The sequence below is a fragment of the Tamandua tetradactyla genome, chromosome 5 (assembly GCF_023851605.1).
Source record: "Tamandua tetradactyla isolate mTamTet1 chromosome 5, mTamTet1.pri, whole genome shotgun sequence".
Taxonomy (NCBI): Eukaryota; Metazoa; Chordata; class Mammalia; order Pilosa; family Myrmecophagidae; genus Tamandua; species Tamandua tetradactyla.
Window position 1 is genome coordinate 31304069 of NC_135331.1, and position 21166 is coordinate 31325234.

Here is a 21166-nt window from a genome sequence, read left to right on the forward strand (position 1 = left end):
TCAATCCCATGATCCCGGGTCCTAGTCCCAGTTCCTCCTCAGAAGTTATCTCCCACGTTTCCAGGCAGGTTTACACCCCTGGGAGTTATTTCCCACAAAAAGTAGAAGGCAGTGAGTTCACCTGCTGAGTTGGCTTCGAGAGAGAGGCCACATCTGAGCAATGAAAGAGGTTCTCTGGGGATGACTCTTAGGCATAGTTATAAGTAGGCTTAGCTTATCCTTTGCAGGAATAAGTTTCATAGGGGCAAGCCCCAAAATCAAAACCTCAGCCTATTGAATTTGTAGTCCCCACTGCTTGCAAGAGTATCAGGAATTCCCCAGATGGAAATGTTTAATATTTCCACCTTTCTCCCTAGTCCCTCAAAGAGACTGTGTAAATACTTTTTTATTCTCTGCCCAAATTACTGTAGGATATATCAGGACATCACAACTAATCTGTACAAACCAACAAGATCTCACTCCCTATTCAAGATTCTGTACAAGTTAAATTTAAAAATACACTACTGGAAATGTAGATTTTGCACCAAATTAAATAAATCGTCCCTTGGTCTCACACAGAAGTTGAAGTTTTAAAATACAGTCAATATCCTTTACCCTATTTTCTGATTTTCCTTAGTCCTATCCAGATCAGCTTCATTCATATCTCTAGTCAAAGTCTGATCACTTTTTCAACTTTTTTAACAGTTGCTATATGGGGTAATGCTGACTTTTACAGTTTCAGAGCTCTGAGTCTCAGGTGTTACACAAATACCTCAAATTCCAGTGCACAACCAGGCTATACACAAATAGCTCAGCATCTCAATCTACTGTGAGATCTTCCAATCCAGGAACCTTTATGATAGGCTCCAGCCTGATAACCCATGCTCTCAACTTCAGTTCTCCAAGTTTGCACATTACTGTTAGTTGATATGCGTAAGGCATGATAACATTTGTCTTTTTGTTTCTAACATTTCATTCTACGTACTCTCCTCAGGGTTCATTCTCTTAGCTGTATGTCTCATGACTTCATTCTTTACAACTGCTCAGTAGTCTGTTGTATGTGTATATCACAGTTCCCCCCTTACGTTCCTTAGGCCACCTCCATCCGTTGCAAATCTGAATAGTGCCACCATAAATACCAGTGTGCAAATGTCCATTCATTTCTCAGTTCTTCCCAGATACATACCTAGCAACAGGGTTCCAAAATCATATGCCAGCCCCACCTCTAGCCTCCTGTGGAACCACCATACTTCCCAGCAGAGGGGCTGCACCACTCTACTTCTCAACCAGGTTTATTGGTACATCTGTTTCTCCAGTACTTTTATCTCTCTGTTCTTTTTTTTTTTTTTTTTCCCCATGGGCAGGCACCAGAAATCAAACCCAGGTCTCTGGCATGGCAGGCAAGAACTCTTCCTGCTGAGCCACCATGGCCTGCCTGTCTGTTCATTTTTAAACAATTTCATTTGCACATCATACAATCCAACCTAAGTTAAAAAAAAAAAAATCAATGGTTCCCTGTATAATCACATAGCCATGGCTTTGTCACCACAGTCTGTATGAGGACATTTCTTTCCTTCCGCAAAGAATCCCATACCTTTCTTCCATATCCCCTGCTTACTGACATTTAGTTTTGGCATAATTTGTGCTTTGTTTTTAAGGTCTAAGAAGTTTACCTCCTATCACTAGGTCTGAAAGATGTTTCCCTACATTTTCTTCTGGCAGTTTTATGGTACTGGCTCTTATATTTAGGTCTTTGATTTATTTTTATTTAATTTTTGTATAGGATATGAGGTATGGGTCCCCTTTCATTCTCTTGGCTATGATATCCAGTTCTCCCAACACCATTTATTGAAGAAATTCTTCTGTCCCAGTTGAGTGGATTAGGGAGGCTTGTCAAAAATCAATTGGATGGGCAGCAGTGGCTTAGTGGCAGAGTTCTTGCCTGCCATGTTGGAGACCTGGGTTCGATGCCCGGTGCCTGCCTATGTAAAAATAAAACAAAACCAAAAAAAAAGCAGTTAACCGAAAGAGTGACTTCAGTAAGGAAGTTCACAAGTCTGACTATTGGCCAGGAACAAGTTGCTGTCACAGAGGGTCCTGGAACAACAGAAACTCAGTAAGGACCAGTGAGAGGAGCACATCCCGGTGAGGTATGAGGAGAGGAGGGGTATGCTCAGAGAGGATGCTATTCTGAAGTATCTGAAGATTGCCCAGGACTTGGAGATGTACTGTGTAAACTACTTCAGCATCAAGAACAAGAAAGGCTCAGAGCAGTGGCTTGCAGTGGATGCCCTAGGTCTCAGCATCTATGAGCAGAATGATAGATTGACTCCCAAGATATGCTTCCCATGGAGTGAATTCAGGAACATCTCCCTCAGCCACAAGAAATTTGTCATCGAGCCCATTGACAATAAAGCCCTGGACTTCATCTTCTATGCACCCTGGCTGCGGGCTAACAAGTGGATCTTGGCCCTCTGCATGGGGAACCATGAGCTATACGTGCACTGCCACAAGCCTGACACTGTTGAGATACAGCAGATGAAGGCATAGTCCCAGCAGAAGACACACCAGAAGCAGGTGGAGTGTGCTCTTCTGGGAAGTGAGGAGAAGCATGAGATGGCAAAAAAGGAGAAGGAGAAGATTGAACAAGAGAAGGAAGAACTGATGGAGAGGCTAAAGCAGATTGAGGAACAGACTAAGAAGGCTCAGCAAGAATTGGAAGAACAGACCTGCAGGGCCCTCGAACTTGGAAGTATGCACAGAGCAAGGCAGAAAAGTTGGCCAAGGAGCACCAAGAAACCGCAGAGGCCAAGAACACCCCTCTGCGTGCCTCCCGGGATCAAAAGAAGATCCAGGAGCAGCTGGCCTTAGAAATGGCAGAGCTGAGGACTCGGGTATTTCAGCTGGAGATGGCCTATGAGAAGAAGGAAAGTGAGGCTGTGGAGTGGCAGCACAAAGCCCAGGTGGTACAGGTCTTGAAGAAGACCTGTGCTGAGTTGAAGACAGCCACAAGTAACGGAGCCTGCAGAGAATGAGCAGGATGAGAATGGGGCAGAGGCCAGTGTTGATCTGCTGACCTGTGTGCTAATGCCAGGGCCAAGGATTACAGTGAAAAGAAATGTACCACTAAAGCAGAGAAGAATGAGTTTGTCCAGAAGTACCCGAAGGCCCTCATTTTCAGAGCTGGCCAATGTCCATGATGAGTCCAATAAGACTGCCAATGACATGATCCGTGCTCAGATCATGCATCTGGGCCGAAACAAATACAAAACCCTGCTACAGATCCATTCGGGCAACACATTGATGAATTTGAGTCCATGTAATGGGCACCCAGCCTCTAGGGACCCCTCTTCTGTTCTTCCTTTTCCCTACATTTCTATATCTTTGCCTAATCACACTGTGCAGGAGCCATTAACCAGAGCACTCCTGGAGTCATACCAAGCAAGCATTCGGTGCAGCCATGGAACCAAACCTAGCCCTTCAGTCCCCACCTCCTTCCCTTGGCAGAGAAATAGTCTGCTGTGGTGCCAAAGGGGACACCCACCCCCTCTTTCCCCTCTCTTTCCCTTTACTTTGGTCTGCTAGGGGAGACCACTTTACCAGTTTACTGGCACTTACCACTTGATTTTGGAAATACCCCCATACTTACTACAGTTCCGTAGGAGTCAAGGCTGGGGTAGGTTGAAGCTAAGACACCCTCCCCTGCCCCACCAATGCCTTGCTCTTTAGAGTCCTGTGACTTGGGGAGTTGGGGTATCACAGGGTTTAGGGAAGGAGATGGGGCCCTGACTGTGTGCTCTGGGATGCTAACTGTCCTAGAGCTATTTAGACTTTGTAATGATTGGAGGATAAAGAGATGTTTACTCATTCCTGTTTCTACCTCCTAGAATGGGCCTGTTACAAACTCAGTCCCAATTAACCTTGTTCCTGAGTTCAGGGACCTGGTTTCTCACTAAGATGGGGTGGGAGAAGTGGTGCCGTCATGACGTTTTCCTTAACAACCCAGAAGGCCTTTGGCCCTCCTATTCAGGCAAGGTTAGGTGGAAGATCCTGCCCCAGAGCCTTGTGGGAGCCCATCCTGTCTGAACTGCATGGACAGATGTTCCCCTTAATTATTATTCCAGGTCCCAGGGCTGGCTCTTCCCTTCTTGGGATCTGCCCCAATCTCTAAAGCCTTTCCAACTTGAACAGTAAGGATGGGTTCCCAAAAGCCTAGCCAGTCCCATCCATGGCTTTTGCTGAATTAAACTATTCACACCTGGCTTCAGTATTTGCCCTGTCAGTGATCCAAGGTCACTTTCCCTGTCAGAACTACTTGGATCATAGCTTCTGCTTCATTGCCATCCAGGCCTTGGTATGGTAAGCCCTAAAGCTTGATACCAGTTGGCTTAATTGGTGGGTAAGTAAAAGAAAGCTGCATGTGGTAAGAGAAGCCCTTGGCCCTGATCCCACAATTTGTTCCACTCCCTCAGGTGCACAATAGCCCCTTCCAGTCACCCATCTACAAGGTAGTGACTGGACTCTGCCTCTGAGAAAGCGCCAACCCACGTTTTGCCACCAGCTGTGCTGTGCCTTGGGGCTGTAAGCCAGAGAGCTGCTGGGGGCTCTGGCCTGGTCCCTTCCTTCCACACGCTCAACCCTGGCCCCCACCTCAGAAGCAGCCTTCTTCTGTCTCGTGTGCTTTTTTCTTTTCCTGGAGTATTATATATTCCAGTGGTATCAAACAAAATACTGATTTCTACCTTCTTTCTAACGTACCATTAAAAGATGTAAGTCTTGGAGCAGGATCATTTTGGCCTCATTCCTTATTCACTCCCACACTTGGGAAGTATATACTGCATGAAAAAAAGGATGTTTTGCCAGAAATATTAATTAATGTAGGGAGCTTTCAGTATTGGTGATGTCCCCTATCGCTCATAGGTCATAGATGCCCTTCTTAAGTACTTGGTGTTTCGTTTTTCTATTCCTGCCTACATTCTCCCCAGCACTTAGTCTCTAAGGGGCTGGCTTGTCCCTCCATGCAGATCCCTTAGCCTAGAGCACACTGGCCTTGCTCTCTCCCACCCTCCCTTCCTACCTGACCTTGTGAAGTCTTGCGTGCTTTCCTGTGAATTATACTGATGTTCTACTGGTGATGTGCCCTATATTGGCAAAATTCAAACTTGGAATTTGTAAGGCAACGTAGCCACCTTAGGAGTAGTAACTCATTCCCAGGGAGGCCTGGGAGAAGGGTTAGATTTTGTATTCAGCTTTTTTGTGTGCTTTCTGTTTTGTTTTGTTTTTGTAGGGATTTATGCTCAGCCCTTATTCTATTTCAATGCCAATGAAGTTTAGGAAGACTTCCAAAAAAATAAAATCAATTGACTGTAGATATAAGGGTCTAATTTTGAACTCTAAGTTCAGTTCCATTGATCAGTATGTCTGTGTTTATGCCACTACCATGCTGTTTTATACCTTGTGACTTTATAATATGCTTTAAAGTGAAGAAGCATGAGTCCTCCCACTCATTCTTCTTTTTCAAGATGTTTTTGGCTATTTGAGGCCCCTTTCCTTTCAATGTAAGTTTGATAACTAGCTTTTCCTTTTCTTCAAAGGAGGTTGTTAGAATTTTTATTGGTATTGCTTTGAATCTGTATAGCAATTTGGGTAGAATTGACACCTTACCAACAGTTAGCCTTCCAATCTGTGAATATGGAACATCTTTCCATTTATTTATTCTTTGATTTGTTTTATTTATTTGTTTGTTTTTAAGGCAGTCCATTGTTTAACTATTTTACTAGCCCTACAAATTGACAGCCTCAAAAAACCCGGTATAAACTTTGGATGATTACATATTATGTGATTATATAAAAATCTTTGATTTGTTTTAGCAGTGGTCTGTACTTTTCTGTGTACCAGTCTTTTATGTTCTTCGCTAAGTCTATTCATAGATGTTTGATTCTCTTAGTTGCTGTCGAAAAAGGAATTTTTTTTATTATGCCCTCAGATAGCTCATTATAGTATATAGAAACTGTACTGATTTTTGCATTTGATCTTGTGTCCTGCCACTTTGCTGAACTCATTTATTAGCTCAAGTAGCTTTGTCATTGTTTCTGGGGGGGATCATTCTATGTCTTTTGATTGGGGAGTTTAATCCATTAGCATTCAATGTTACTACTGTAAAGTCAGTATTTACTTAAGCCATTTTATCCTTTGGTTCTTATGTTGTATCTTTTATTGTGTCTTTTTTTTTTTTTTTACCCTTTTAGTTATCCTTAGTAATTATCTTCATTTCTTTGCTCTACTCCACACTTCTCTTTCCTATCTTTTCCCTTCAGCCTGCAGAACTCCCCTTAGTATTTCTTGGAGGGCAGGTCTCATGCCGACAATCCTCTCAGTTTCTGTTGATCTGTGTATATTTTAAGCTTTCCCTCATTTTTGAAGGACAGTTGTGCCCAATAAAGAATTCTTAGCAGGCAATTTTTCTCTTTCAGTACGTTAAATGTACCATATACACTGCCTTCTTGCTTCCATGATTTCTGATGAGAAATCCACACTTGGTCTTACCGTAGATCCCTTTTATGTAACAAATTGCTTTTCTCTTGCTGCTTTCAGAATTCTCTTTACATTTGGCATTTGACATTCTAACTATTATGTGTCTCAGAGTAGGTCTGTTAGGATTCATTCTGTTTGGAGTATGTTGCACTTCTTGTATATGTATATTTATGTCTTTCATAAGATTTGGAAAATTTTTGGCCACTATTTCCTCAGATATTTATTCTATCCCTTTAGCTTTGTCTTCTCTTTCTGGGATACCCATGACACATATGTTTATGTGCTTTGTGCTGTCACTCAAATCCCTGAGACCTGCTCAGTTTTTTCCTTTCTTTTTTCTATCTGTTCTTCTGCCTATAGATTTCATTTTCTTGCCTTCTACTTCCCTGATTCTTTCTTCTACCCATTCAGTTCTGCTGTTGTGTGCCTCTAGTGTTTTTGTTTGTTTGTTTTCTTTTTTGGGGTGGGGGTGGGGGTGTGCATGGTCCGTGCTCAAACCTGTGTCCTCCTACATGGAAGGTGAGCATTCTACTACTGAACCATGTGTACCTCTAGTATATTTTTAATCTTTTCTATTATGTCTGCCTCTCCATGTTTTCTGTTATATTTCTTTTTATACTTCAAAATTTTCTTTATGCTTACACAGTATCTTCTTAATATCCTTTATCTCTTTAGCCATATTTTCCTTCATTTCCTTGAATTGATTTAGAAGATTTGTTTGAACATCTTCGATTAGTTGTTCCAAATTCTGTGTCTCCTCTGTAGTTTTAATTTGTTCTCTGGACTGCGACATATTTTTCTTTCTTAGTGTGGCTTGTCATTTTTTGCCAGTGTTTAGGCATTTGATTATCTTGATGAATTTACTCTGAAGTTTATTTTCTCTCTCTCTTGCCTAGAATTTTATTGTTGATTAGCTTTGTGCTTGGTTCAACTTATTCTAGACCTTTAGAATAGCTTCATGTTTAACTGATCAGATTTTTTTCAGCTCTTCCTTACCTGATTCTTGTCCTGGATATGCAGTAGAATTTTTAAGATTGTACTTTTTGTACAATTATTTCACCTCCAGGAGAGCACTTCCTTTCATCTGTTCCTTCTCCATGAATCTTAATCTGGTCTGTTTTTGTTTAGCCTCTGTAGTTTATGTACACTTCTTTCATTGTCTCTAGCAGTTTTTCCCAGGAGGGCAAATTCTGGGAGGTGGGTCATCCCGAAGTAGACACCCCTCCCCCCCTAAACAGGGCCAGGGCGCACAAAAGGGGTGTAGACCAACTCACAGTGTCCGGGGGGAAGGAATCAGGGAGGATGCCATAAGCCTCTGTGACAGTTTCCTGAAGCTGCACTTTCCTGACCTGCCTAACAGATGCCACACTTTCACAAACTGAAACCCTAAGTAGGCGCTGTGTCTTTAAATCCCCACTGCCTCATTCCTGTCAGGAGTGGGCTGAAACAATGGGCTGCTGCTGTCTTTGTCCAGAGTTGGAAACAGTAGCTGAGAGCTGAATTCGCTCATCTGAAGCCATGCTCAGTGCTCAGTCATGCCTACCCCTGTTCTTTGGGGGAGATATTTACATCCCTATCTGACAGCAACAGTCAGCTAGGGCCGGGATCCCAAGGTGGCCCACTACGAGAGTGTGGGATGGGCATTTGCAACCGCCATGCAGAGAAAACTAAAACTGTGTTTAGTTTTTAAAAACTAAAACTGTTTTTTAATATAGTTCATTAGCCCTTCCTCCTGCTCCTCCTTGGCTTCTGTGCAGCGTTCAGGCCTCCAGAGCCCAGAACAGTTGTTTCAGGCAGTCTGTGCTTATTTAATAGCTGCTTTGGTGGAAGGACTAAGTCCTGGGGCTCCCTACCCTTCCATCTTCCCTGGAAGTCCTCAAATCTGTCTTATTTCAATATATAATATACATGTTACTCTGTATCTGTTGACAAACTCAGGTTTAGTGGTAACCCTTTTCCATACATCTCCCTGCAGGAATGGACCTACCACATAGGGAAGAAAAATGTCCTGTTGGTTTGCTTTAACTTCCTCTTTCCTTCATCTTTCCAGATCCACGAGAGCGTGTGAAAGAAGATGACTTAGATGTTATTCTCAGCCCACAGAGACGAAGCTTTGGAGGGGGCTGCCATGTGACAGCCGCAGTTAGCTCCCGGCGCTCAGGAAGCCCATTGGAGAAAGACAGTGATGGGCTTCGTCTGCTTGGTGGACGCAGGATTGGCAGTGGGAGAATAATCTCTGCCCGGACCTTTGAGAAGGATCACCGTCTTAGCGATAAGGACCTGCGGGACTTGAGAGACAGAGACCGTGAGAGGGACTACAAGGACAAGCGCTTCAGGGTTTGTCTTCTAGATCTTTCAGTACCTCATGTTCTTGGAAGCTTGATGTTCACATCATTTACACCAGGTTGCTTCTGAGATCCTGGATGAGCATAGCATTAAGCCAGACGGGAAGGAATAGAGCTGTGGGGAGGGAGAGCTGTGGTGGGCTTCTAGTCTGCTAACATAGTATTTTCATTTCTCTCGCGGACATTACTTATCCATCAAAACCTTGATTGGGGTAGAAATGCCTTAACAAAGAATCTTATTTTTTTATTTTGCATTATGTATTTTTCCAGAGGGAATTTGGGGATAGTAAACGTGTCTTTGGTGAGCGTAGAAGAAATGATTCCTACACAGAAGAAGAGCCAGAATGGTTCTCAGCTGGACCCACAAGTCAGTCAGAAACCATTGAGCTGACTGGCTTTGATGATAAGATACTAGAAGAAGATCACAAAGGAAGAAAACGAACAAGGCGACGGACAGCCTCTGTGAAGGAAGGTCAGCTCAAACTTGAGAGTGAAGTTCACTGTTCTAAGATGAGATGTCATTATCATTGGCTTAATTGTATACCTAGGAACAGGCGCCGGTTGGTAGGAAATAGTAAGTTTTTAATGTTGCAGCCTGATTTTGAAACTGCTTCCTAAATATGAATTCATTAAGTGTGGAACGTAATATCTCAACTTGTTCTGCTGCCGTGCTAAACAGAAAAGCGTCACGTTTTACTAGAAGAATACCATGTTCAAGGAAGGGGTCCCATTTATTGAGCATTTATGTACTAGGCACAATGGGAAGAATTTATTCTATAAATTGCTGGCTACTATATTGCTGTGAGGTGGTATTTTCATCTCAGTCTCATAAATGAGCAAATAGAGGCTGAGCAAGTTTAAGGGATTTGACTGTGGTTGTTGAGGAGAGAGTTAAAGAAGATGGATTTGAATTTCAGAGCCCATCCTCTTCACCTTGGTATTTGACCTTCCAGGTCAGTTGTAGGTGACTTGGTCTCTCCCAAACTTAGTTTTCTCAGCTCTAGGATAAGGACAAGTCTTTGATAAACTGGAGGAGTCCTAATGTACATGAAGTGCCTGGCACAGAGTCGGGACACTTGATCTGCACTGGTCATTTCCATGGCAGTGACCTGGCTCTGAGGTGGCCAGCCTTGGACTAATGGTCTTTGGAGAAGGTAATCCAAAGCCAGGGCAAAGAATAGGCCAGGCTTGCCTGGGTGTGAGTATATAGAGGCTGCTGCTAGAAAAAGGATCATTTATCTCTGACAAAAATATTTACAGGTAGACTTGTTTCTTTATAAGTTTGAAGACACTGCTTATTTCATAATATTAAAGGTTGTTTTTAGCATTGAAGACCAAATGTACACATCAGAGTCTGACCTTGTGAGCCTTTATTCAGTACGTTCTAGTTCCTTTCAGCCTTCAGGGTTTAGTTGGGGAATAAAAGGGGAAAGCTGTTTTGATACATGTGTTTATTCAGTGCCATCTTACAATTATGATGAGGCTAAGAAAAAGTTAGGCAGAAATGAGCTAAAGTAACTTCTTGGGAAAGAGAAAGAAGGGAGAAATCTCTTTATTTGTATAGTCTTTAAGTACAGTAGTACCATCACCTTTGTGCTGTTACACATTCTTCACTAAGGTGATGCGGGAGATTGATGGGTACCTTGGGAGACTTTGCTTAAGCCTTCAATTGGCTTTAAGAAATGCATGTGTTTCATTCTCCATTAGACTAAAGCAGTACCAGCAAATGTAGTCTTTTCAGGCTCTGGTGAGAAAAATGGAATTTTTTCTTAACTGAGATGAAATATGAATAACCTTTCTTGAATCAGCAAGTTGAAGAGCCAGGGGACAGAGATAAGTGAGTTAGTGGTACCTCTTCACATTTTAGATGCTGAGAAGAGACCGAGAACCCATCACACAGGTTTCATGGCAGAGCTAGGGTGCAGGGCTTGGGGTGTGTGGAAACAAGCATGTCCTGGCTTACCCCATTAGTTAATTGCTAAAAGTCCCTGAACTGTCCTAGCTATTGTATTTAAAATGAACAGGCCAGAACATTAGAGTTTATCCCTAGGGGAGGGGCTTATGAGTCCTGTTAGGACCATTTTTCCAGCTTATGTATTTCAGCTTTTCACTCAACTTACCATATTTAGCTGTTCTCTGCAAACACATAATTGCTGGAAGTGTAGCAGCAAACAAAACACACATGGTCCTTGCTGCATTATTCTAAGACAAATTTACTGAACACCCATTATATACAGGGCCTAGTGCTAGGTGCTGTGTATTTATGTTGATGAATGGAACAGTTTGAATATGTATTATGCTCATAACTAGGAAAGATATGTATACAGGAGAAAATGGTTAAAATCATTCATTGATAGGAAAGAAATTTTAAATTTGCATCCACTCAATGAAATTATATGCTTGTTCACAAATGTGATAAAACTTGCAATTAGTTATGTTTATGGATTCCTGGCTTTCGAGTGAATTATATTTGTTTATGGGGTAATGCATACTCCTATGCACTCTTACCCACTATCAGTTGTCAGGCCCCGTCTGCTTTCCAGAGAGCTTGAGGCTGGGTTAAAAATGCATGTGGAACATTCTTCTTACTGCTTTCTCCCAAAAAGCCATTTCATCTGTTAAGAGATGTCCCCATCTCAACACAAAATAAAAATGAATAGGAAAATTATTAAGGTTTCTTCTGTAAATATATGTGCAAAGTACCCTCTAACTCTTCTGGGTCTTACCTTATAAAATTGGGGAACAAGACTGCCACAAAATTGCTATTGTTTGTCAGTCCTGAAGCAGGCAGGTTTTGGTGGATAGAATGGGTCAGGAAGGAGTACCACTCTAGTGGAAAACGATGGAAATTTGGGGTTGATTATGCTATTAAGTTGTTTATTTTTTCTGAGACTCAGTTTCTTAGTCTAAAATGGGAATAATACCTGCCAATGAAACGGTCATTTTAGTTTAAATACCAGTCTTTCAGGAATAGCATTTACCTTTGGTAGTTGGCTGTAAGCATGTGCTGACCCACTGAGAGACTGTCCATGGCCTTCTCTGTAGCTCACAAACATTTCAGTATTTGCCACAGGCCTTCAGAAGACTTGGGGCCTTTAGATGGCAGGCACACGTTGGAGGAGTAACACTGCCTCATACATACAGTGCAGTGTGATAGACCTTTGGGGCCACCGTACAGTTGAAGCTACTTGCTAGTATCGAGATCCCGTGTAAACAAGCCACTTGACCTATCACATGTATTCTCCCGATTTGCTGTCTAGCGTTCTGGAATGTTCCTGGAATGAAAGCAGAAGCTAGCATTTAGCCTCACTTGGTTTAGACTATTCTTTGCTGATTAATAATGAGACTGCAGTTTAGTGTTGGGAACTTTTGAGAAGGATAGGTCTAGGCTTTGGTATTCTTTTCGTTTTACTGAAAAGGCTTCATGACTGCTGTGATCTTGAAGCTACAGGTAGCTCTTTTATTGGTGTTGCTGCAGCATGGGGTTTCAGGAGTTCTGTTCACCAAATAGAAGTTGAAAGCCTAGTATCTCAAAATATTTGTTAAAAAAGATTTCCAAATGATAGATTTTTTTTACCCTAAACCCTTACTTTTTGTCTCTAGCTAAAACTAAGATGCCAGATTCCTTAAATGTTAGCAACTGACAAATTTTACTTAGACCTCACAATATTTTCCATCCTAAAACCAAGTTTTATGTGTGCCTAGCACTTTGTATATTAAGACAAAGCAGATTAGAGCAAGTTACCTGCCCTCCAAGTGCTCAGTCTCACCAGAGAGTTACCATGTTACAGCCTGATAAATGCTCTGAAAGATAACATGCGGATTACAGAGAAGGCAGCAATTAATCTGGTTGGGTGGGGCAGGATAGGCTTCCCAGAGGAGATGGCATTTGAGCTTTGTTCTGAAGGATGAGCTGCAACCAAAGCTCAGCAAATGAAAATTGTCCTCATGCCAGGTTTCCCATAAATATCTTAGGTTTTCAAACCTAACTTTAAAGCTCTGGTGATACATATGCATGGGTGAAGGCAGATCCAAATAAATTTGGTTCCATTTTTAAGTAGTAAGGGTCTTGAAAAGACTATCTTTTCAAAAAAAAAATCCGATTTAAATAAAAGCCACTGCACTATAGAAAACTGTTATGGGGAGTAGGGAGACCCTAACCCTATTCCCATCAAATCAGTGTTCTGGTTTGTTAAGGCTTTTTTCCTTCTCTAGTTCCCACGGGAGGGGGGAACTATTACTGTTGCAAGTGCTATGCCTGCACAAGAAGTCTGCTCTTAAGGTCATCTATGATTCTTCTGCATGTGTGTTGATGGTTAAGGCACAGAGCAGACTGGAGAGATGGCTTGATCAGACTGTTTTTCATCCTGGTTTTGCTTTCAGGCATAGTCGAGTGCAATGGAGGAGTGGCTGAAGAGGATGAGGTGGAGGTCATCCTGGCACAGGAGCCTGCTGCTGATCAGGAAGTGCCAAGGGACGCCGTCTTGCCCGAGCAGTCCCCAGGAGAATTTGACTTTAATGAGTTCTTTAACCTTGATAAGGTGCCATGCTTGGCTTCGGTGAGTGTAGCAGCACATGGTTGGAGCTACTTTATGGTTAAATTTGACCTGAATATTTAAGTGTTGTTTGGATAGGTGTTCTGGGGATTTTTATTTGTTGTCTTTGTTTTATGTTTTTAATTTTTTTGGTATTTATTTGAATTTTGGTTGACTTATTTTGAGAGGCATATTGGATATAAGTGAGAGTTCTGTACCAGTTTCCTTTGTCATTTGCCTGCTCCCCGAAAGATGGCCAGCCAGAATAGGTGAGCAGTTGTGATACAGCCCTGATAGGTGCAGGGCCATAGGTGAATTCAGAGCAGGACTTCTCATTCTCTGTGGTGAGGGGCCAGATTTTAAGTCCAATTCATTGAAGACCAGTAGTGAAGTACATTTGTTGCAGCAATGCCAGATTGTTGTAGAAGTTTCTAAATGTTTCTGAACTGATCTCAATGTGGACCCACGGGGTCTGAAACCACACTTGTCCAGAGCACTGCTGGGGAGCAGGTGGAGTATGACAGCTGTCTGCTTTTTGTTCCTAAAGTTCTAGTTGAGATCTGAGCTTAGTTTCCGGAACAGCAACTTTACTTACTAATCTCCTAGCCACACGTCTCACAGAGGACTAGCCAGTAGTCCTTTGATTTACTCAGAGGAAAAGGGTTCCATCCAGATACTGTTTTAATTTACTTGATGTAAAACTTAATTTACTTGATGTAAAATTCTTCACCTTTGAGGGTACAGTAATGTTTTTGTTTTTATACCCACAGTGTTTGGTGAGCTTTTATTGCCTTTTCTTATAACAGTTGTGGAAATTTTATTATACAGAGTTTTCATGGTGGAAGATTCAAAATGTTGAGGCCTGTACTTGAGTACAAATGGGAGCACCTGTGAAACTCATCTGTGTGCCTAGGCAGAGGAAGAATCCACCTTTCCTCTAAACCAAATGCCAAACCTAACCAAATGCAGATAATGTGTGCATTTATTGCTGGTTGTTTCAAGCAGTTCTAAGCAATTTAAGCCCTCTGAGAATATTTGGTAGTGTATGAAATTTCTAATGAGTTTGATAAGCGATTTAATCCTCACAAAAGCCTTGGAGAGAGACTCATTTCTGTTTCCATTTTACAGATGAGGAAACACGCATGGTGTGTTTAGGTAACTTGCCCAGAGACACTGAATTGTAATTTATGCACTGTCGGTTAAGTCTCTGTTCTTAACTCTCACAACTGTGCTGTCTCTGAAACATAAAAGGGAAGAATAGGGACTCAGCACCGCCCTATTCATCGATCCTCAACCCAACCAAAGCCTGGCCACGACTGAGCAGTAGATAATAGGCCAAGAAGTCGGTCTCCATGTTTTTCATAGAGATGTGCCGCTCACTGAGGTATATTTTCTGTAATAGATTCACTAAAAAGCAAAACAGAGATCAGTAAAAACATTACCATATAACCAGCTGAACTCTAATACTCAGAAAATGACCAACCAAGTAGGAAAAATAAGAAAGGCTAAATAGAATTTGAGTATCAGTTAAATGTGTGTAAAGTGCTTTAAACAGTACCTACCACTTCACAAACGGCTACAAATATTAGATATTAATAGATATAAATTGAACTTTATATCCAAACTGAGAATATGTTCTCTTTTCTATATATATAAATCTTGACCACATACAACGCCATGAGGGAAATTTCAAGTAATGCTCTCATTCATATCATTCAGAAATATATATCAAGCTACTCTAACTTTGGGGCACTGTTCTAGGAACTGAGATTAAAGCAGTGAAAGTTCCTGCCCTTGTAGAACTTTCTTTCTAGTAAGAGGAGACACAGTGAATAAATAAGTAAATATATATGTACACTACAGTCACTGGCATTGAAATACATTAGAAATTGACAAGTTGACAGCTAAAAAAATCCATCCAAATTGAATATTTTAATCGTGTAAATAATTTCTGTTAAAGATGTAATTAAAAACAAATTTATTTTAGATATGATACAGCTCTTAAAACGGTGCTTGGCATATAACATGTGCTTTTAACTATGTTAAATGAAGAAAAGGAAATAAAAAATGGAAATCCTGAACTATTTAGAGGAACATGACAGAAAAACCTTGCTCAGTAGAAAATGTGTAGCTTTAAATGCCTTCGTTAGAGATAGAAATAAAAAGAAACCAATAAACTAGAATGAAACAAATACAAAAATATAGAAGTTTCTGTAAAAGTGGAGAGAATATAAGCAATATAATACAAACCAAAGCAGCAAGCACTGATTGATATAATGAAGTAACAGTCAAACCAAAAATATTTCAATATCTATTTGATCAGAATAAGAATGTGAGGGTATGACTGTCTAAAGTACCTTTGTTTGAAAGACCCAGAGTAATAGTCATATTACAGGTTACCTTAAAAATAGTAAAATTCTATTCTAGAAATGGTAACTGAAATGCCCCAGAATAAAATTCATGGGCTCCTGTTTCTCGGCAGATGGCTGAGGAGGAGCAAGAAGTCAGAGCTACAAGCCCTAGTCTTAGTTCCCTGTCCAGGGCAGGGGAGAGGCAGTGTAGTTAGTATGTCCCAGCTTGCTCCGTGTAAAAATGAGCACTTAATTAGATGCATATTGGGATTCTTTCGGGTTCAAAATACTGTAGTTTCTTGAAATTGGCATTTCTACTAAAGCTGTGTAAAATTAACTTTGTTTCTACTCCTTTAACTATACTTTAGCTATAAAATACCCTTCACTTCACTTCCAGAAGGCATGGTGGTTACTGATCAAAATATGGAAATGATTTCCTCAAAATTTACTGTCGTATCTTTAGAATTTGTCCATATCTTTTATATATTGTGTCTGTTGCTTTTTTCGTATTCGTTTTCTCTGTCTTGTGTTATTTTTCCTATACAGTATGATCAGAGGAAATAAAAGGGGTTAAGATGCAAAGCTATCATTTTTGCTATTTGTAAAATTCCAAACTTTTAAAATATTGAAATATTTTTTATTAGCTTTATAGTTATTTGTTTGATAATTTCTTTTTATCATTAAGGAGGCTGTATTTTGGGTACCCCAATTTTTCACAGTGAAATAGCCCTTAAATGCTTTTCTTTTACTTTATTCCAAAATTAATGCACTTAAGATCTGCAGAGTCACTGTCATCCATGTATCAGCTTTTGGAAAAAAAAATCTTCTGCCTATCAGTGGTATAGAAGTGGAAGTCTGAAGCCTTCTTTCAAAGATGTGCCTCTCATGTTGGATTGGCATTTGCTTTATCTTGCCTTTTTTTTATTTTTATCTTGCCAGAGTGGATGTTTAACTGGATTTATGATAGACCTGAAAATTAGTATTTTAAAAAAATACTTAGTCTAATTTTTAAGAAGGATTGGTAATAGAAATCACTGTTATAATAGTATTGAAGAAATTATTTCTGATTTAGTGCTTTATTAAATTACCCCTTGTTTATTAATGGAGGTTTTAAATCCATGGGAGTTGGAGTTAAAAGAAATTCTCTGTTAAGTTCAAACAGAAATTAGAAATCAGTTAATAGTTCATCTTTCACTTTCTGACACTTTCTAAACTTTGGCGGAATTATGATCTTTATGAGTTCTACTTACTAGAGTTTGGCTTCTGGTATTGCCTGGTTTGGAGTTCATGATGTTCCTTACAACCTTGAGACTACCAAGTTTGAAGCAAGGATTCTCTTTCATCAGGTTTCTATACTTGATGTTTAGTTGAAGGTCACTTATCAGTTGGCAATGGACTGGTGCTGATTTTGATTTTGAAACTGGGTTCTCTGAGAACATGTGGTAGGGCGTGAACTTTCTGATGAGACAAAGGACAGAAACTAGACCACTTTCAATGGTTTTACTTTATATGATTAGAAAGTAACTGTTGGTTATCCCAAGTTTGGGTTCCTCACAAAGGACCCAGAAGGGGAAGAAAAGTAAATTAAAAGATGTTCGAAATCCTAAGTTCTGAGAGTGTTTACCTTCAGATCAGCAGCATCAAAGGAAGTTTCAAAGTAAATTATCCTTTCTTAAAATTTGAACTTTTTTGTCCCTTTCACCTGGGAACTATCATCTTAGCTCCTTTTGTCTTTGCCTTTAGATGATAGAAGATGTTTTGGGAGAAGGGTCAGTCTCTGCTAGTCGGTTCAGTAGGTGGTTCTCTAACCCGAGCAGATCAGGAAGCCGGTCCAGCAGTCTTGGGTCAACACCACATGAAGAACTGGAGAGACTTGCAGGTAAAATGACATCAGAGTCTAACCTTGGAAGTAGACTTGAACTTTCTCTGATGTGGATCATTCTGTCTTCATTAGTCAGGAGTCCATTAGGAGCCAAGGCTTTCTGGATACTGATGAAGATCGCTTTCTGTACTGTATTGGGACCAGTTAATTATCAATATGTTTGTTATTTGCAATATCAGGTCTCGAGCAAGCCATCCTCTCTCCTGGACAGAACTCAGGAAATTACTTTGCCCCTATACCATTGGAAGACCATGCTGAAAATAAAGTGGATATTTTAGAAATGCTACAGAAAGCCAAAGTGGACTTAAAACCTCTTCTCTCCAGCCTTTCTGCAAATAAAGAAAAACTTAAAGAAAGCTGTAAGTATTTATAAGAGTATGCTTTAGGCATTCAAGAGTTTGGATGCTCAGCCTTAAAACAATTGGTTGTAACATATTGTTTAATCAGAAATCACATTTATGGTGGGTTTTATGTTCTTCGGAAATACCATCATTTTTCCAAATACTTCCTTTGTGAATCTGATAGTCAGTGTGTTGTGGGCCTTATAATAAGAAACATTCTTCCAAGATCTTGGAACATTCTTACCCTGGAGCCTGCTTGTAACACCCCAGTTTTAGTCCTCAAAGCATAGTTAGCCAGCACCTCATAACTTTGCCTCAGTGTGCCATGTTCTTGCTTAGGTTATAAGCCCACGACAAAAATGTAGATCTCACTCCCTATTCAAGGTTCCATGTATTTATGATGATAGAATAAACTGACCATACAAGTTAAATTAGATAGTGCTGACAGCCTCACTTTAGCTGTGAAATAAATGTTTCCATCTTAACCATCCGGTAACTGGAGTTCATATTCCTTTGCCTGCCTTCACCTGGACTCTTTTAACTTTTCAGCACATTCAGGAGTTGTGCTTTCAGTGGAAGAGGTAGAAGCGGGGCTCAAGGGCTTGAAGGTGGACCAGCAAGTGAAGAATTCAACTCCCTTCATGGCAGAACACTTGGAGGAGACCCTGAGTACTGTAACCAGCAATCGGCAGCTCAAAAAGGATGGAGATATGACTGCATTCAACAAGCTAGTGAGCACCATGAAGGCAAGTGGGACTTTGCCTTCACAGCCCAAAGTCGGCGTAAGTATTTGAAACAAACCCCGCACCTGTTCTCCGTTTCCTTCTTTCTATTCCACTTCCCACCATAATAAATGGATTATTTTTAAAGGTATTCTAAGTTGGAAATTCTTTAGTTGTCATTTGGTCCATGATGCTTTTGTATGCTTTTTTTTTTTGGTATGCTCTTTAATTACTGGTATGTTGTTTATTAATAGAAAAAGCAGGCTGTGGTTAATAAGTATGTATTGTAGATGATAGTGCAGGCATACCTCATTTTATTGCACTTGGGAGATAATTGTGTTTTTTTACAAATTAAAGGTTTCTGGCAACCCTGCATCAAGCAAATCTATTGGCACCATTTTCCTAACAGCATGTGTTCATTTTGTGTCTCTGTGTCACGTTTTAATTAAGGTGTGTACGGTTTCTTTTAGACATACTGCTGTTGCACAGTTAGACTACAGTGTAGTCTAGTGTAACCATAACTTTAACATGCACTGGGAAACCAAAAAATTCGCATGACTCTCTTTATTGCTGTTATCTGGAAAACGTGCAGTATCTCTGAGGTATGCCTGTATAAAGATTGAAAGATTTTGGCATGACTTTTTTTAATCTTAAATTACTGCTAATAAAGGTATAAAAATCTTAAAAGTTTATGACTTACTCTGTTTTTATAGTGAATTTTTTTTTCTCCTCACACCTTCCAATTACTCCCAGATACTTGGGATTACCTGCATTCTTGATTGGCAAGTGGCAGTCATAGCAGTCATTTACAAAGTAGCTAAGATGGATCTCTCAAGATAAATGCCTTCTGTTAATTTACTAAGGGGAAAAGCTGTGATTCTACACTTTTAAAACATTTTTGTGTATGAAATTGAGTTATGAGGTAACCGGATGTCAGTAAATACAGGTGTGTATCACATGCTGGCTTTTTGACATAACAGTTACTGGACTTGGTTCTCACCCAGTAGTGAGATATCGCTATCCCTTGATGATCCACAGTGATGGGAGAAGCAGGTAGATTTGAGTCATAGAAACATAAAGACCTTCTCTAGTTGCTAAATTATAGTCAATTCACCAAATTGAGTTTCTCCTCTTTTTGATCCTGACACCTTCTTGTCTGGGAGCCTGCAAGTTATACAAGATGTGAACAACAATAACTGATTCGTTGTACCTTGTACCAGGGAAGGTAACTGACTTTTAGCTTTCCTTATTTGACTATCGGTCAATGATAGTGATTCCAACCTGGCTGGGTCTGAGAGAAATGCCATTATTTCTGGACATACTACCAAGACTAACTCTCTAAAGGAGCCATCTCAGTTTTGCAATATATCGCAGATAGAGACTTATTTCTACGTCTGACCACACCATGCCAACTGCAAGGGAATGTTCTTGTAAATTGCTTTAGTGCTTATTTCCATCCAAAAACTATTAATACAGACACTTTCAAATGAGAACCAATTAAAAGGTTGTAAAATATCTTCTTCTTGCTACCTTTGTTTTGGTGAATGCAGGGTAAAAATCTTTTTTGTTTTTTTCATATGAGTTAGTAAAGAAGTGGGAACAGGGAAAGTAGGCAGTTTGTTACTGGATGCATTTGAAGACTTTGTTTGATATGATTCTAGGGTTTGATGTTAACACAACTGGCCCTGAGTTGTAATGGTGACAGTTTGGATGTCAGGGATCCAGTGTTCTCAACATTCTCAAGTAAAGCTAGTTTCCTTTGAGAGAATGAGCCTAAGCACCTACCTAAAGGTTTGGATGATATGATTCAAGTTGCTATGCAAAAGACTAACACAGATTCAACCTAACCTAGGAAAGAAAGCAGCAAGGGAAGTAATGTAATAAGGTATACTAGTGTTAAAAAAATTATTGCTTAATTTGCATGTTATTTTAAAGTAGTGGTCTACTTCTAAAATCAGTGTCTTTAATTCCTACTATTCTATTTACATATATATATATATATATTATTTCTGATCTGTCTTCATCAGTTTAGGTTCAGTCACATTGCCTCGCCCCCCAAATAGGATATGATGGTTCAGTCTAAACCCCACTTACAGCTGTATTGTAGATCCTATCCTCCAAATATAGTAAGCCAAGTAGTATAAATATGCCTGTCTGTTCTTGTCAGATGGAATTAAATAATTTTTGAGATCTCCTGTTAACATCATCTGCATTTAGTTCCAATATACCAAAACCAGTAATAAAACACTTTGGACTGTTTGTCATGCCCAAGGACCTTGCTATGGACCTTGACAGCTCCATCCGGTAGAAGGGAAATTATAACAGAGAAAGCACTTAAGGCAGAACTAAATGGGCACAACACTGTCCTGAAGTGCAGGAGGTAATGTAAACTGGATGTGCAGAACACAACTGCCATCACATTAAAAGAGCAAATAGTGAAGAATTTGAATTTTGCCTTGCATATCAGACCAATTTTG

At 40.2% G+C, this 21166-nt stretch overlaps 1 protein-coding gene and 1 pseudogene across 3 annotated transcripts in view; both read left to right on the forward strand.

Annotated features, from left to right (window-relative positions):
- The window catches only part of EIF4ENIF1 (eukaryotic translation initiation factor 4E nuclear import factor 1), a 70199-nt gene that overhangs the window by 38358 nt on the left and 10675 nt on the right, over positions 1–21166 (forward strand). For all 3 annotated transcript variants that reach the window (XM_077160492.1, XM_077160490.1, XM_077160491.1), the window contains 6 exons: positions 8564–8850; positions 9129–9330; positions 13242–13417; positions 17488–17623; positions 17806–17985; positions 18517–18749. In XM_077160492.1, coding sequence (XP_077016607.1) covers positions 8564–8850; positions 9129–9330; positions 13242–13417; positions 17488–17623; positions 17806–17985; positions 18517–18749 — 1214 coding nt within the window. The remainder of the gene's footprint in view (positions 1–8563; positions 8851–9128; positions 9331–13241; positions 13418–17487; positions 17624–17805; positions 17986–18516; positions 18750–21166) is intronic.
- On the forward strand, positions 909–6940 carry LOC143682151 (moesin pseudogene; annotated as a pseudogene).